The sequence below is a fragment of the Delphinapterus leucas genome, chromosome 5, assembly GCF_059928025.1.
Source record: "Delphinapterus leucas isolate spDelLeu-1000000601 "Yukka" chromosome 5, BTC_Dleu_Yukka2, whole genome shotgun sequence".
Classification (NCBI taxonomy): Eukaryota; Metazoa; Chordata; class Mammalia; order Artiodactyla; family Monodontidae; genus Delphinapterus; species Delphinapterus leucas.
Window position 1 is genome coordinate 63,794,008 of NC_143133.1, and position 17,869 is coordinate 63,811,876.

Below are 17,869 nucleotides of genomic sequence, written 5' to 3' on the forward strand. Positions count from 1 at the left end.
GCCAATGAGACTTAAGCGGAATTCTGTAAGAGGTGTTTCCAGGAAAACTCTTATAAGGTCAGTCACAGCTAGTATAACATCTTGTCACTGCTCCCTATTTCCTGCCTTATATGTGAACTTGAGAGTGGCAGCTACCTTGCAACACAAGGCAACGTGCATGAAGACAGAAGTGGAGGATGGCACTAAGTCTAGCTACATCACCGAGGTGCTGAACCATCCCCCGCAACTGCCTGCCTCTGCAATTCTCATAAGGTAAGGAAATAAGCAGCTATTTGTCAAAACCACAGTTAGTCAGGTATTCTATTACTTGGGACTAAATGCAATACTACCCAACAGACCTTCCAATAAAAAGATCTTCCAGTTAAAAAACTTAAGATGGAGTCCACAGCAGCATATATAGGTATACTTAGGACTAGAAAAAGAGGAAAACTTCATTTGCTTCTATCTTCAAAACAAGATTTTGACTAGAATAGTACACTAAGAAAGCCAAGTAAATAGGAACTGTGCCTTCAACTGGAAAACCAAAATCCCAGGGTCAAAGCCAAACAACATTTCTGTGGAGAAGAAATAATATAGTGAAGAAATTACTTTTCCATTTTTTTCCTTCATCTCACTCTGTGTAAAGGACATTATACTACATATGGTCACATGAAGAGCCTGCCAAGGCAAGCAGCCTACTTCACTGTGCTGAGAACACAGCAGTACCCACCTTATCACTCTTGGACTGACCACTATCACGACCCATGACAAGGTAGTTTGTTTTCTTGCTGACATTTCCTGTTACTTTTCCCCCATAACGCTCAATTAGAGACTTGGCCTCATCTCGTTCAATGGACTCCAGCACTCCTGTGATTACAAACGTAAGGCCTTCCAAGCAATTTTCAGCTCCCTAAAAACCAAAGTGTTCAAGCAGAGAGAAAATTACATGGCAGCTTTCCAAAGAAATATTTGGCATCAAAGCTGCAGGAAGCTGATTTTTCTCATTTGACATCATAAATAATCTCAGCATGAAAAAATTTACAGGAAATTTACAGCAAATAAGCAGGAACAAATTAAATCCTGAGAAATTCTTATGTAGGTTAACATTTAATAAACTTATAAAACCAGCAATAAAAAATATACGTCCAACGTGGTTAGGGAAGTGTATTAAAATTATCCATTCATACTATTCTCATTTTTTTTTAATATTTAAACTACTAGTTAACTTGTAACACTTTAACAACCAGATGCAATGTACCTACAGAATATCTTGCTATTGTTAAAAAATGAAAGTTTCAATTCTGAAAAAACTGAACAAGTTTGAGCTCCTGCCCTTCTCTCTGGCTGTTTCCCCTATGATAGTAAATCTAACAACCTGCGAGCAACTTAAAGGCAATAGCACATAATCTCTTGATTGGAAAGTTAACTTGATAATACAAAAGACATGCGCCAAAGAGAGCCAAGTCCTACAGATTTTGCCTCTTCCATTGAAGCTACTTCACTTCTCAGCCCTTTCACTGCTACTAGCCTAGACAAGTCACTATTATTTCTCACCATCTCCCCTAATTGATCTCCCTATATTTTTTCCTCCCCCTCCACTGCACTCTATATTCAGCAGCCAGAGTGCTCTCCTTGAAATGCAAATCTGGTCATACTTTTCCCCCACTTACAACTCCTCTTAGGGCCAGGTTCCTCTGTTACACCCCCTAAAAGAATCTCGGATTGTTCCCTTATGGCACATATCACAATTATAATTAAATAATAATTTACTTAATGTCTCTTTCCTGAGTTAGACCATAAGCACCATGAAGGCAAAGAGCATTAATCTTGTGACTGCCGTAGCCTATCTCCTAATTCGTAAAGATGGTGACTAAGGCTTTTCTGTTCATTTTTAATTATTAATTCTCTGCTACTGTAAACATAGTAAATACATACATGGACCCACAGGCCAGAGGCCATGACATATCCTCTCAGTACTCTTACCTTTGGTATCTCTTTGGATCCCAGAGCTTTGGGACCTTCTCGATTTAAGTAGCTTCGATAAGCTTGATAATTAGTTCGTCTCTTTTCAGAATCTTCAGGACTTATAGACTTTGGGGAGAGGGAGAGGAAATTGAATAAAGTCATGCAAATTTAATGTAAAATTAAAAATACATATCAATAAATAAACATTAAGTCACTTCAGTGTTTGGTCCTGATATTAACAATTTTAGCTACAGAGGTACTCCCCAATTTACACGTGCCTGGCTTATAAACATCCCTGCCATCAGCCCTTCTCAAACCTTTTGACTCTCTCTAAAGGCACGTACCTCAGGGTAGATTGGGTGTATAAGCCAAGTTGCCAGCCCCAAGCAAAAAAAACGAAAAGGGGGACTTCCCGGGTGGCACAGTGGTTAAGAATCCGCCTGCCAATGCAGGGGAAACGGGTTCAAGCCCTGGTCCGGGAAGATCCCACATGCCGTGGAGCAACTAAGCCCGTGCACCACAGCTACTGAGCCTGTGCTCTAGAGCCCGCGAGCCACAACTACTGAGCCCACGTGCCACAACTACTGAAGCCTGTGTACCTAGAGCCCGTGCTCCGCAGCAAGAGAAGCCACCTCAATGAGAAGCCCGCACACCACAATGAAGAGTAGCCCCTGCTCGCCACAGCTAGTGAAAGCCTGCGCGCAGCAACGAAGACCCAACGCAGCCAAAAATAAATAAATTTATTTTTTTAAAAAAAGTACTATAATGACTTATAAAGTTAGAAATAAAACTTGAAAACAATCAAACCAAGATCCAACACACAGCCCCCAAATGATACACTTTTAGAAAATTTATACCTCTTTTTTAGCTGGAGAACTTTTGATTTTCTTAGGAGTTCTTGTCTCTTTCAACTCAATGGCATTTTCTTTTCTTTTTGAGGCCACAGGCTCTGTTTCTTTATTAGAACTTTCTTCTTTTTTTTTCAGTGATGCCAGCTTGGAACTGGTTTTTGGAGAAGAAGTTTCTCCTATTTTATGAGTGGATGACCTGGAATGTTGCTGAGATTCTTTTGAACTTTCACATTTAGTTTGCTTCTTAGGACTGCAGTTCTTTCTGTCATCTGAAAATTGTTCTGTTTTTATTAGGAAGAAGGAAAAGATTATGACTGTTGTTTGTGGAAAATGATACCCAATATCAAGATTATATTTTCATTTTTCAACTGAATAATCTTAGTAGGACACGACATCATATGGTGACTTCATAACATGCACATTAAGATTTTAGTTCTTCGGGGCTTCCCTGGTGGTGCAGTGGTTGGGGGTCCGCCTGCCGATGCAGGGGACACAGGTTCGTGCCCCAGTCCGGGAAGATCCCACATACCGCGGAGCGGCTGGGCCCGTAAGCCATGGCCGCTGAGCCTGCGCGTCCGGAGCCTGTGCTCCGCAACGGGAGAGGCCACAACAGTGAGAGGCCCTCATACCGCAAAAAAAAAAAAAAATTAAACATCTGTATATTACTTCTTTGTATAACCAGTTCAAATTAAGCGATCTGCCTTTTTCAATATAAATTACTCACTAATTGAAATAATATGGTAAACTACATTTGAGAACATGGACTTTATTCCACAGATAAACGTCAATGATCTGAAATTCACACAGAAAAGTTGCTAATTAAAATATGTCACATAAAAAATTGTTTGTAATAAAGTCTGAAAGAATCTTGGGATTTCAAGACTAAAATTATATGAACAGATATACTTATAAGATTAAGCCCATCTATATTAACAGATGGTTAGATATCAGGACCACTAAAAAAAAAAAAACTAAAACCTACAGACAACCAGCAGAAGAGCTTCAGATGACCTGGATAACTATGAGCCACCTCTATGAGCCTGAAACATCTAGTCTTTTGTCTTCATGTACTGAAGTCCACACAGTTGCACTACACTTGGAAATAAACATGAAGCCAAGAGCTATGATACATTTCTCGCAATCAGAGCAGACAGGCATTCTACACCAACTAATATCCAAACAGCTTATCCAGGTATCTAAGTAGAACACGCTCCAGTACTCCTATGAAGTATCTATCTAAGAATACCAGGCAATTACTCAACAGAACGTTTAAAAATGATTACATGAATTTTCTTCGATAAAGATCAATGTTCCAGCTTACTTTTTTCTGCTAGTCTTACCTTTATGAGGATATTTAGGTTTTTCTGCTTTACATAAACTGGCTTGCACAGATGAAAACGTCTCTCTCTCCCCTGGGTCCTTTTGAGCCTAAGAAAATGTAAAAAGTGTCAAATGTGACAAATAACAGGAAAACTATTACCACAAAATACGTTGTTAAAATCAACCAAACATTAAGGGTCATCTTCCAAAGTAGAGGAACAATACAATAAATTTTCATTCATTTATACACAAAATTTCTGGGGCAAATGAAACATGTTTTAGTACTTTTAATTTTACAGATGAGGAAACAGATGAAAGGGTATAAAAAATACATCTATAAAAAATTATGCCAGTTGTTCCCCACTTGTGAGTCTGAAAATGAAAGCCTTGTTTCTGCTGGTTTCATCTCCATTCTCAAATTGTTAGCATTATGCAGTTAAAAACTAAAATCTAAACCCAAAAGAGTAAATTAAAAACAATCTAAAGATCAAAAGAAAAATAGAGTATTTTCTCAAGAGAAAAAAATGTCCATTCTCTTCACTGCTCCTTCAAAACTCTCCAGTTTACAAAGAGGTCACAAACTGGGGTGCATGACACAGCATATTTTTTAAATAATTCTAATTTAAATGCCTTTAGATGAAGTAAGGCATTTCAAATGACAGAGTCCCCACCATACCCTATTGTATTATACCTGCCTGCTGTAAAATCTTTTAGTCAGGTATTGATAATGACAATATTAACAGAATGTGATTCAACAGAAATAAGGCTAATTATTTGGAGATCAAGTGCTTAAAGAAAAAAATCTTGATGCTTTCAGAGATTCCCAAAAATACACTCATTATTATTTGAGACTGTCCTAATACAGATCTTAAAGTTAGCTAACTAGAAACAGCAAAATTATGTTTTTAAAAAGACAGTAATATTAAAGTTATTAAACTTTAGATTCCATTGGAATCTTTATAAATGTTATTCTCTGAACAAGTACATGAGAGCCCCTTTGTGACAGACAGTAAGTAAAAGTTACAACTTGTTTTGTGAAGAAGGGTTTTGGTTGGCTTTGGCTCTATCAACCTTCCTTTAGGAAGAAGAAGTTTCTCAATGAGCTTCTCCAAAAACATTTTTATAAATGAAAATAATTTAGCTTCTCTCTAGCAGAGTTATTCATGGTTATACCTCCAGAGCCTAGACTACACAGGTCTGAAAGGGCACACTGATCTGTACTGTATATTCAGAGTGCAAACAGCCTGGTAAAACACCACCTTTTTGGTCTTGGGTTCTTCATCCAACATGGCTAATGTTCTGGCAAACTCTTCATCTTCATGCAGTTGTCTCTCTAGCTGTAAAAAGTGTCAACACAGTGAGCTGCTTTTTTTTTTTTTGTAAATGAAAAGTTTTAAAATGTGTGGTTCATGATACTTAAAAGAAACTGGAAAAACATTTTCCAGAAAGTAACTAGGACATTTTTTCACTTAATAGCTGAGTATCACAAGTTTGTTTCGTGAAGCCAAATTAGACTGCAGAACATATATTTCTAGTTTTGCAGGCCTCATAGATAAATTGAGCATAAAGTTCCAAGTCTTTAGCTTTTTCTTAATGGTCCCAATGCAACACTTACAGATGTCTCATCTGTATTTATTTTAAACTCTAAAAAGAGTTCAGGAGAGAATCACTATCCTAACAGAAAAACAATAGCCTTGTGGGGGATGTGGAGGGCACACAAAGAAATGAATCTATAAACCAAGAAAATTATATACCTTCTTTGCACACACAGTAAGATACATACTAATGCAACTATCACTAATATCATCAAACTTCTATTTTCAATTACTAATTCAAATGTATCTGTTCTGATATTTTTTTAAATTGAAGTACAGTAGACTTAACAATAGTATATTAGTTTCAGGGGTACAACACAGTAGTAATTTATCTGTCCTGACTTTTGAAAATTTAAGTCATTATATCAGAAGTTTTCCTAAAATGCTAATGTAACACGCAGACATTCACCTCGCTGTTATTTCCAAATATTTTTACTTTCAGTAAAATGGAGCTCTTCCAGAAGAGAACGTGTGGAAGTAGAATGTATTTCTCATTATATATGAGAAACAGGACCCAAACAGGATTCTGAAAGAATGTGATAGAAATGGGAAAACAGAGGATTGTGATACAAACTGCCACACCTGGTTTGGAAAAGACAGGGTAAGCCTCCAGTATTTCAGACAGATAAGAAGTCAGGTCCCTAAAAAAATCACTTCATGATTTTACCTAGGCCATCTGTCCTACCCTGAGTCATGTGGATATCTGTATGTAGTTTATAAAATTCAGTGTCGTCAATAAGATGGAAAAAGATTTTGAAAACACAAACTATAAACTGCCAAATTAATAAAACGTGAACAGTCAGTATATTTCAGAAGACTAGAATACTGTTCTCTCAAAACAATTGTTATCAAGAGCCTCTTCTTTGTATATGTATAGCTGAATCACTTTGCTATAAAGCAGAAACTAACACACCATTGTAAAGCAATTATACTCCAATAAATATGTTTAAAAAAAAAAAAAAGAGCCTCTTCTATGCCAAGCACTAAGATGAACACTGATGTCACAATAGTTGAGACATAAACAGCCCTGGTATGTAGAGTTTAAAGTCTACATACAGGAAGACACTGAAATAGCCATTTAAGAAGACACAAATAGACGTTAATAGTAGCTACAGGGCATACAGAAGGGATTTCTAACATAGTTTAGGGAATATGAGAAAGTGACACTTAAGCTAATAAACAGGAAGGAGGTTCAAACAGCAGGTACCAAGGTCTAAAGCCTCTGACAGAGACAACACTCCCCCTTGAAATACCTTCTTCACTTGGCTTACATAAAATACCAAGCCTTCCTGATTGTCCTACTTCACTAGCCACTTTCTTTAAATCTCCTCTGCTGGATCATCCTTCTCTTCCTGACCTCTCATTGTTAACAGTGCCCCAGAGCTCAATCCTGAGACTTCTTTTCTGTTTACATTCTCTCCCCATGATCTCATCTAGTTACACTGGTTTTAATACCATTCAAATGTTAATGATCCCAAATAAACATCTTCAGTTTAGACCTCTCCCCTGAGCTCCAGGTTCCTCTACCGAACTACCCACTCTGCATATCCATTTGGAAGTCTATTAGGCATCTCAAACTTATGTGCGAAACAGAATTCTTGATTTTCCTGTACCAGTGTTCCAGTCTTAATAAATGATATCACCAAGGCTTAGCTGGTGGCGCAGTGGTTGAGAGTCCGCCTGCCGATGCGGGGGACGCGGGTTCATGTCCCGGTCCGGGAGGATCCCACATGCCGTGGAGTGGCTGGGCCCGTGAGCCATGGCCACTGAGCCTGCGTGTCCGGAGCCTGTGCTCCGCAACGGGAGAGGCCACAGCAGTGAGAGGCCCGCGTACCGCAAAAAAAAAAAAAAAAAAAAAAGTGATATCACCATTCACCCAGCTGCTCAAGACGAAAAACATGGAGTCACCTTTGAATCTTCTCTTTCCCTCATACCTTATGTCCAGTCTATCTGCAACAACTAGAAGGTTGCACCTTCAAAGCATATACAGATGATGACCACTTCTCACTACCTCTTCCATTACCCCCATCCTGGTACAAGCCAACATCTTCTCTCACCTCCCCTACCCTAACAGTCTCCAAAATGATCTGCTTTTGTTCTTGCCCACCGTGGTTTCTTTAGCTTCACAGCAGCCAGAATAATTTTCTTTTAAGAGCCATCAAAAGTCGTGTCATTTCTCTATTCAATACTCCAATGGCTTCTCATCTCACAGAGACTAAAATCCAAACTCCTTACCATCCCAAGTCCTTCTGGTAGGTACCAAAGACCAGTCATGACATAACAGGATTTGCTGCTGGCCATTTCTTCCAAACTCATCAAACTCAAACATTTCTACCTCAGGATGCTTACACCTGCTATTCTCTATGTTTAGAGGAAACCTTCCTCCAGGTAGAAGGAAGCCCCATGGCTCACCATTATCATGAATTATGTGCCCCAATGTCACTTCCTCAGAGGGGTTTTCCTAACCCCCGTGTTTCAAATAGAACACTCATAACCCCACTGATCACACCAAACATCTATTCCTTTACTTTTCCTCGTGGCATTTATAATGATCTGACTTTTTTTTTTTTAATTTCAGTATCCTTAACACCTAGAAGTGTGCCACGCACTCGGTAAGTGCTCGATAAATACTTACTGGATGAATATAACAGGTTCACTACAAAGGGCACTCTGAACTGAAGATAGATTTAGAGATCACCAGCATATGCATAGTACTTAAAGCCAGAGGAATAGATGAGATTGCCCAGAGGGGAAAGAGAAGAGATATGACCAAGTTAAATTATTTTAAAGGAGGCTTTAAAATAAAGGAGGCTTCCATTCAAAGAAATCTAATAATAAATCTTTAGTTATCCCCTGCTCTCATCATTTATCTTTTATATAAACTTAGATTTTCATATAGTATTAGATTTTAACTTATTTTACACATAACTCTTACAATGAGGCTCAATCCAAAATGAAACTAGAACTATCTTAATCGCCTGCCTGGGTAGACTAAATAGCAAGTGACAACATCAAGGTGCTAATGATATCTACAGAAAATGCTAATACCTCTGCATCTTCATCAAGTTGCAATTGCTTGGCGATGGCTTCATCATTTAATCTGGAATCATCTGCATTCTGTGGAGGCTATATTTCAAGGAAAATCAAGCAAGATCAGCATAAACCTTAAGTTCAAAGTAAGGTGCTTTTTCTTAACTGTAGCTAAATAAATACACCAATGAGAGATAAATGTATCAGTTATGAAATAGACTCAATGCACACCAGCCAAAAAATTATGTTCATGGCTACTCCGTGACCACATCCAATTTCTTAACAAGCAAATATGCTACAGACAGATGATTCTCACTGAATTCTATTGAAATGTTCAAAAGAAGTACCCAAAAAAAACCCTAGAGACTAATGTCTTCGCTTCAGAAGTAGTCCAGAAAATTGGCACACCAACACATGAGAAAGATTACACTGTCTAATGGAGGTACTGATGAAATCAACACACACACTGCTCGGCAGGCTTCCACGCAGGGAACTACTTTCACTAACTTATCTGTATTTGTTTCCTAAATGTCCAGGAAAAGATGAATCCAACATCAGCCAAAATAGAGTAGGTCACAAGTATAGCACAGGGAGGCTCTATTCTAAGTTATGTGTTCATGACCTCATTTGGGAACAATTATATTGTCTGAGGTCAAGAGTAAAATGAGTTTGCATTCGAGTATTTAAATTCTAAGAATCATAATTTATTCTTATGATTTAAATGATCTTTTCTCACTTTCAAACATCAAAAACTTAAATGTGTGATATTCTAACTTGGTCGTCCTCCAACATAATAGCAATTACATTTTACCCATAATCATAGGAAAATTATTTTCATCAATAAAATGTTGGTCTATTCATAAAATCCAATTTCACCTCTTATTAATAACTGAACGGGTACAAATCCTGAACATTCTTGCTTGCCTGTAGAACACTCACCTCTTTTCTTTTGCTTGCCACCATCTTCTTAGCCGATCTTTGGACACTTGCAGTTCCAAAATAATCAAGCACTGATGTGGGGGTAAGCTTCATTGGTGACAAAGGCTTATTCTTAGTGTTTAGTGTCTTAGTGTTTTCTTCATTCTTTTTCATGTTTGATGCTCCAAGAGAACTATTTGGAGATCCTCCATTCTCTTTTGATTTAGAGGCTGCCTTCTTACACACAAAGTCGTCTTCTTCATCTTAAATGAAATATGACCAAATATGGCTTGTAAAATATCAATTCTGATTACAAAAGCAACCACTTCCACCAACTTTATAAAAAATATACAAGTGCTATGGGATGCTAATGATTTTCTTTTCTTCCTATCTCCTAAATTCAACAGTTATCCTCACATTTACCAGTGCCAGGTTTGTAATACACCATCTCCCCCAATTACTACCCAGAGTACACAAACGTGTTTATTTACTCATGTATTCAACAAATAATTACTGAGCATCCATTATGTGCTAGGCACTGAGGATACAGCAGCGAATAAAAAAGACAAAATCCCTCCCGTCATGGAGCTTGGAACCTAGAAGAGGAAACAGATACAGAAATAAATAAACATATACTGTCAAGTTATACGTGCTATGAAGAAAAGTAAGACAGGGGCTTCCCTGGTGGCGCAGTGGTTGAGAGTCCGCCTGCCGATGCAGGGGACACGGGTTTGTGCCCCAGTCTGGGAAGATCCCACATGCCGCAGAGCGGCTGGGCCCATGAGCCACGGCCACTGAGCCTGCGTGTCCGGAGCCTGTGCTCCGCAACGGGAGAGGCCACAGCAGTGAGAGGCCCGAGTACCGCAAAAAAAAAAAAAAAGTAAGACAGAATGAAAGAATTAGAGAGTGATGAAGGGTGCTCTTTTAGACAGAGTAGTCAGGGAAAGCTTCTTTGATAAGCCACATTTGAACAGAGCCCTGAAATGAAGTTACCTCAGGCAAGAATGTTCAGGCAATGAAAACTACAAGTGCAGAAGCCTTAAACTGAGTGTGCTTGGAGGTCCCTGTGACTGCAGCAGAATGAAGGGGGTACACCACAAGAGTTAAGGTGAGAGAGGTAGAGGCCAAATCCCATAGAACTCTGTAGATCACAGAAGGAATTTTAGGTTTTATTTTAGAATGGGAATCCACCAGAGAATTTTCAGCAGAGTTGTGCGTAATCCAACTTAAGTCACATCCTTTGGAGAACACACTGTCAAGGGATAAAAGCGAATGCAGGGCGACCATTTAGGAAGATATTCTACACAGTTCCAGAAGAAATGCTGAAGCCTTGGACTAGGGTGGTATTTGCAGAGGTGTTACGAAGTTGTCAGAGTCTAGCTATACATCGAAGGTGGAGTATCTAGCAGTATCTAACCATTCATTGAAGACTGTATAAACACTTTGTCTTGTAACATTTTCTTTCCAGAAAGTTTCCATTGAACATCTGGTTTTAAAAGTCTTTCTAGGGCTTCCCTGGTGGCGCAGTGGTTGAGAGTCCGCCTGCCGATGCAGGGGACACAGGTTTGTGCCCTGGTCCGGGAAGATCCCACATGCCGCGGAGCGGCTGGGCCCGTGAGCCATGGCCGCTGAGCCTGCGCGTCCGGAGCCTGTGCTCCGCAACCGGAGAGGCCACACCAGTGAGAGGCCTGTGTACCACAAAAAAAAAAAAAAAAAAAGTCTTTCTAAGCACTCATGACAATGCATAGATAATTAAAGACCCCAAAAATGCACCTCAAAAGGGCCTCAGTAAACTTTTTTGTTTGATTCAGTGATTCACAAGATAAAAAGCTTTTTACTTTGGCCTAATAACAAAAGAAATCCAATAAAAAGAAAAATCTAAAAGGCAGCCGTAAAGACATGGTCAGGTCAATGTGGGGGAGGGAGGGTTCACTTTATAAGTTTGGTGTTCAAGGCCACACATGAATGGGTCTTACCTCCTCTCAAGTACTCATTCAACTACTAGGGTTTGCTAAGGGTCATACGTGCCAAGCACTGTGCTGTTCCTAGGTGCTGCCATCTCAAACAAAAAAGTATCCAAGATATGTAAAAATCAAAAAGGATTTAGCCTTGCTCTCTAATTATTATATTTATATTAAAATTAAACTATAAACTTTACAAAGCATAAATAACTTACAGGTTTCTGAGTACTAAATGTAAAAAGTAATCCACTATTTAAAGCAAGAGCAGAGTAGACACCTCTGAGGATGTCCATACAGTTCACTATAAGCCTACTTTCCCTAAGGACTTACACCCCACTCCACCCTCCAAGGGCCTCCAATAACCACAGATATATTTATTAGATGGTTCCATATTCCTTGCCATCACAAACGGGACCAGGAGTGAGCACCTGAACAAGGTGGGGTGAATCTTACCCTTGATCAGTTTGCTGAACTCATGTGTTTAAACTAAGGTGCTAAAGGTTTATTTTTGCATTCAATGACATTCAGCAATGGCCTTCTAATAAATTCCATTTTGCTTACAACAAGCTAGGTTTTCTTCTTAACCTGCAACCAAAGATTTTAGTTAAAGCATACTTGTTTTCTTATCTTCAACTATAGCCAATCTACCTTCAAGATTAAATTAAAAATTCATTCATCAATCTTTCTAAGCACATCCAAGGCTTGATACACGTACCAGATTTCAATCCATGTATTGACAAGAGTCAACAGACTAAGTTCAGTCACTCATATATCTGTTCTTCCTACATGACGAGTCCTTCTCTGCCTCTGCCATCTGCTTCAGATGGTTCTGCAAAGGCTAGGTGACATTATCCCCATTCCACTTAGGTACAATAGCCATGCAAATCACTTATAACAGTCCTAGTAACCACTGAGAACATAATCTGAAACTCCTTCCTTCTTCTCTAAGATAACAACATGAAGAATTGTTATATTACTGAAATCCAATTTTTTATAATTTAAGGTTTGTCTATTTTAAATCTCTAGACACAGTTAAGCTGTAGCATAACCAAACCAGTAGCATTCAACAACAAACTATTCTACCTTAGCAGTCAAAACAAATTATATAAAATGTCCTTAAAAGAAGATTCAAAACAAAATTAACATTGCTGGGACTTCCCTGGTGGCGCACTGGTTAAGAATCCTCCTGCCAATGTAGGGGACACAGGTTCAATCCCTGGTCCGGGAAGATCCCACATGCCACGGAGCTACTAAGTCTGTACGCTACAACTACTAAGCCTGTGCTCTAGAGCCCGTGAGCCACAACTACTGAAGCCCGCGCACCTAGAGCTCATGCTCCGCAACAAGAGAAGCCACTGCAACGAGAAGCCCGTGCACCGCAATGAAGAGTAGCCCCCGCTTGCGCAAATAGAGAAAGCCCACGTGCAGCAACAAAGACCCAATGGTGCCAAAAATAAATAAATAAATAAATAAATAAATAAATTTATTTTAACAAATAATAATAACATTGCTGATATCCTGGCTTTAATAAAAATAAAATAAAATAAGAAAGCCACAAAACTGGAACCTCCTAAGTATAGATATCCAATATATCTCCTTAGGCAGTAAGTGCAAAGTTAAAAGCATATCTAGTGTATACAAGACAAGACTTCCAATCTTATCGAGAGCTTATTAAATTTTATAATTTTTACTTGGTTTGTTTTGAATTCAACAACTGTACTTCTGGGAAGGAAGGATTTCCTTAATGGAGAAAGGACAAAATTAAATTGTATCTGCAAAATGACAGTCTTCTACTAGTTTCTCCCTCACTTTAAAAATGCCCAAAGCAGTAACATTCCATTTCCACTACCCCTAGCCATGTGTACAAGCAGTATGACAGAAAATCCCAGAACTGAACGGACCAAGTCAACCACTATGTTTTTCTGTTATAGTTCTTCCCCTACACTCAAGAACTTCCTTAGTATATAAAATATTGTAACTGTCCTTGAGCAATTAACTCAAACAAGATCAATCACTGATATCTGGTATAGACTCAGAAAGGGAAACAATGGTATTGTAGATATTTGCAATCCCTAGCTTAACGCTTTCTCCAGCAATCTCATAAATATTCACAGGTAACAGATGAGCATGAAATCTAGTGAGATCAAGAATTTCTAAGACTATCAGATTAAAAAGATTGTTGGCAAGGGTGTAGGGAAATAGGACCTTTACATACGCAATAGGCAATAGTATTTTTAAATAGTAAATTAAAAAAATCTTTATGGGGGGCAATCTTGCAACATGTATCAAAACCTCACATATGCATACCCATTAGTTGGACCCAGCAATTCCACTTCTTTTTTTAATTTTTTTAAATTTTGGCCGCACCAGGTCTTAGTCGCTGCACGCAGGATCTTCATGGCGGCACACGGGATCTTTAGTTGCAGCATGCATGTGGCATCTAGTTCCTTGACCAGGGATCCAACCTGGGCCCCCTGCATTGGAAGCACAGTCTTACCCACTGGATCACCAGGAAAGTCCCAGCAATTCCACTTCTAACTAACTAGTCTAAAAACAAAACAGGGGGTCTTCCCTGGTGGCGCAGTGGTTAGGAATCCACCTGCCAATGCAGGGCCACGGGTTCGAGCCCTGGTCCAGGAAGATCCCACATGCAGCGGGGCAACTAAGCCCGTGCGCCACAACTAACGAGCCCGCACTCTAGACCCCACGAGCCACAACTACTGAAGCCCACGGGCTTAAAGCCTGGGCTCTGCAAAAAGAGAAGCCACCGCAATGAGAAGCCCGCGCACCGCAACGAAGACCCAACGCAGCCAAAAATAAATAAGTTAACTAAATAAAATTTAAAATAAATAAATAAAAACAGGGACTTCCATGGTGGTCCAGTGGGTAAGACCCCACGCTTCCACTGCAGGGGGCAAAGGTTCGATCCCTGGTCTGGGAACGAAGATCCCACATGCTGCACACCGAGGCCAAAAAAAAAAACAAAACAAATGAACACGTACACAAAGATATATGTACAAAAATGCTTATCATGGCATTTGTTCATTCAAACGTACGGAGGGCTTCCCTGGTGGCACAGTGGTTGAGAGTACGCCTGCCGATGCAGGGGACACGGGTTCGTGCCCCGGTCCGGGAAGATCCCACATGCCGCGGAGCGGCTGGGCCTGTGAGCCATGGCCACTGAGCCTGCGCGTCCGGAGTCTGTGCTCCGCAACGGGAGAGGCCACAACAGTGAGAGGCCCGCGTACCGCAAAAAACAAACAAACAAAAAAAATAAAATAAATAAAAGTATGGAGAACAGACTGCAAGAGGGCAAGAAAAGATGAAGGAAAAATTAAGGGACTAATACAGTTTAGGCAAAAAAGACAGCCTCAACTATGACAGTTGCACCAAAGATAGAGATAAGTGAACATTGTTTATAAAGTGAGAAAACAAATAACCTGAATACCTACTATTATGTTCAACCATGTAATGAATTATGCAGCAACAGAAAATTATAATGCATATCCATATTTACTGACATCAAGATATTCATATGTGTATTAAACGATAAAAGAGATATTACAAGATGTTTAGTGATATATCTAAATCTATCCATCTATATATTTATAGATATGCTTTTAAATTCATGTTCAAAGATCTGAAAAGAATAAAATGTTTTCAACTTTCATCTCTGGATAGGGGATTGTGGGTGATTTTTCATTTCCTTCATCATGTCTTTTTTATCTGTATATTACACTTCTCTTTCTTTTTAACCTACATCTAATATTTTACAACAAATTGACTATCTCCTAGAAACTCTCCGTCCCCTTGGCTTTCTGAGACAGAAGAGGTTTGGCTTTAGTTTCTCCCTCCTCTCCATTTTTCTTTGCTTACTTATTTCATTATTCATTAGCTTCTCTGCTTATTCTGTCACTAGCTTCAGGGGCTTCATGGTATCTTTTTATCTAATTTATGATATAATTAGTTTATAATAGTTATCATTATTGAGCATTAAACTCCATGCCAGGTACTCTACCACATTCTTTATAATGCATTATCTTTAGTCAACTAGTTCTCTTATTCCATACATGGATTCCATTTTCCACATTCCTGGCAAACGCAGACTGGCCTTAAATACTTTCAAAATGGAGCAGTGTAATTCAACGTGACCTCCTCTTTCTTTGGTGAACAGCACTACTGTATTCTTTAGAAAAGTTCTTCCTTACATTAAGCCAAAACACTTCCCTGTGAATTCCACCTATTTTCCCTAATTAATCTTTTTTCACATTCAGTGTTTGAAGACTGCCTTCGTTCTCTTCTTTAGCTCCTCTTCCCTACAAATGGTAAAGTTTCAAACCACTCACCATTTGGGTTATTGGAAAGATTAGATTTTTAAAAATCAAAGTGCCCAGTATAGTACCTCGCCATGTTATAATAAACATTCAATAAACAATAAAGCAGTATTCTCTGGTGAAAACAATACTGAACCAGAAGTCCAGAAAACTAAAATGCTAACCTGACTTCGGCTTTCTATTGTTATTTTAATTAATTATCTGGGATTCGTTGTCCTCTGCAAAATGTTGGACCAGACAAACTCTTTTAAGATTTTTCCTTCTATAATTGTGAAAAATCTGTGGATAGCCACATAGATTTTGTAGCTACTATACTCAATACTGGTGAGAATGTGATAAGTCTGTACTAATATAAACACTAACTATGAAAGTGTAAACTACTGGGTTAGCCAAAACAGTTTGTTTGGGTTTTTCCGTAACATCTTATGAAAAACCTGAACGAACTTTTTGGTCAATCCAACAGTATGACTTCTCTAGAAAGCAACTGGGCAAAATATATCTAGAGCCTTAAAGAAGTTCATAGCCTTTAGCATAGTAATTCTTAGAGATAATGAGAGGTGCTGACAAACATTTATATACAAATATATTCATCACACTACTAAAAACATTAAAAATGTAGGCAACAAAAATAATTAAAAGTGGAAGAGCTATATACATTGTGATCTAGTCATACAATGAATTCATGCAGTCATAAAAAATTAAGCCCAAATTTCAAAGCTCAAAAAAAAATTATGAAAACAGTAAAATTAAGCTGGCAAAAAACCAAAAATGCATCACTTTGTTCTTTAGGTTAGCCTTAAACATCACTCCTAAAAGAGAGCTTCTTTCCATAGCCTTCTCTACTAGAGATCTTTTTACAATGGGTTTAAAGTTAACAATGTCTTCAAGCTACAGATCCCAAAAATATACTACATCTAAACACAGACATAATTTTATAAACATTTTCATAAATACTGAGTAAAAATGTAATTTTCAAGAAAAAATATGGAAATATTCTGCATGAAATTTCAAGTATGTTTTCACTGTACTGAGCAAAAATTGTATACAAGGTCCTTTGTTCTCTATTAACCACAAAATAAATGGTTCTCCAAGTCCCCTTGGAAAACAGGAGCAATTCTAGTGAAATACAGTTATGCAAAAAGGAAAAAAAATATTGACTTGCTTGATTTAATGCTTATTTAGTGCCCTGTGATTTGTGAACTTCTCCACAGTCCTTATAGTTACATGGACCTGTAACTATAAGGCTGTGACCATCCTTATGTAAAATAAATATTTTACGATTCTACACAGTGTGTAGACATGAAACATCCCAAATAAAGTTATGGTTGTTTTTCTTTTTTAACATTTGTTCTTGTTTTCTAATAAGCCTAAATTTGTTCTGCCTTGTCAGAAGCCAAAGGCAAAACTGTGTTCTCTTCTTCGCATTAACTTAAGATAATGATAAATAGATCTAAGTCAAATTTCTGTGACCTAGTTGAAAATCATGGGCAACGGAACACTTAGAACCTCCCCCCAGGATATCTGACTCCTTATAAAAACACCATTTATTTTTATTTATATACAACATAACCTCAAATGTGGTAAGAATCACCACGTAAACTAGCATTATCCAACATACAGCAGAGGAATTGCCTGGAAGAGAAGATTGCTTTGCCACTCTGAGTAAGATACATTCATTTATTTAAAAGGATAACAAATGAAAGAGCAAGAAAATAATGTGCAGGTCTCTAAAAAAATCTAATTCTGAAGTTCCTACTGCTGAGAGTTTGGGATTCTGATTTTTTTCCCTCAGTGTGAAATACACAGAAACCAAATTAATGGAGACCATCCTAGAGAATCTGGTTACAGAGATTAAAAATAATTTATTTTGCAACAAGTCAAAAACTAAAAAGGGAATCTGAGTCTTTAGAGCCTTT

General features: G+C 38.3%; 1 protein-coding gene across 1 annotated transcript in view; it reads right to left on the reverse strand.

The window, feature by feature from the left end:
• Positions 1–17,869, reverse strand: part of RFC1 (replication factor C subunit 1) — an 83,602-nt gene that overhangs the window by 29,475 nt on the left and 36,258 nt on the right. The window contains exons 5-11 of the mRNA XM_022565790.3: positions 9,680–9,921; positions 8,759–8,836; positions 5,375–5,452; positions 4,136–4,223; positions 2,802–3,076; positions 1,963–2,070; positions 710–889 (exon numbers count right to left, since the gene is read on the reverse strand). Coding sequence (XP_022421498.2) covers positions 710–889; positions 1,963–2,070; positions 2,802–3,076; positions 4,136–4,223; positions 5,375–5,452; positions 8,759–8,836; positions 9,680–9,921 — 1,049 coding nt within the window. The remainder of the gene's footprint in view (positions 1–709; positions 890–1,962; positions 2,071–2,801; positions 3,077–4,135; positions 4,224–5,374; positions 5,453–8,758; positions 8,837–9,679; positions 9,922–17,869) is intronic.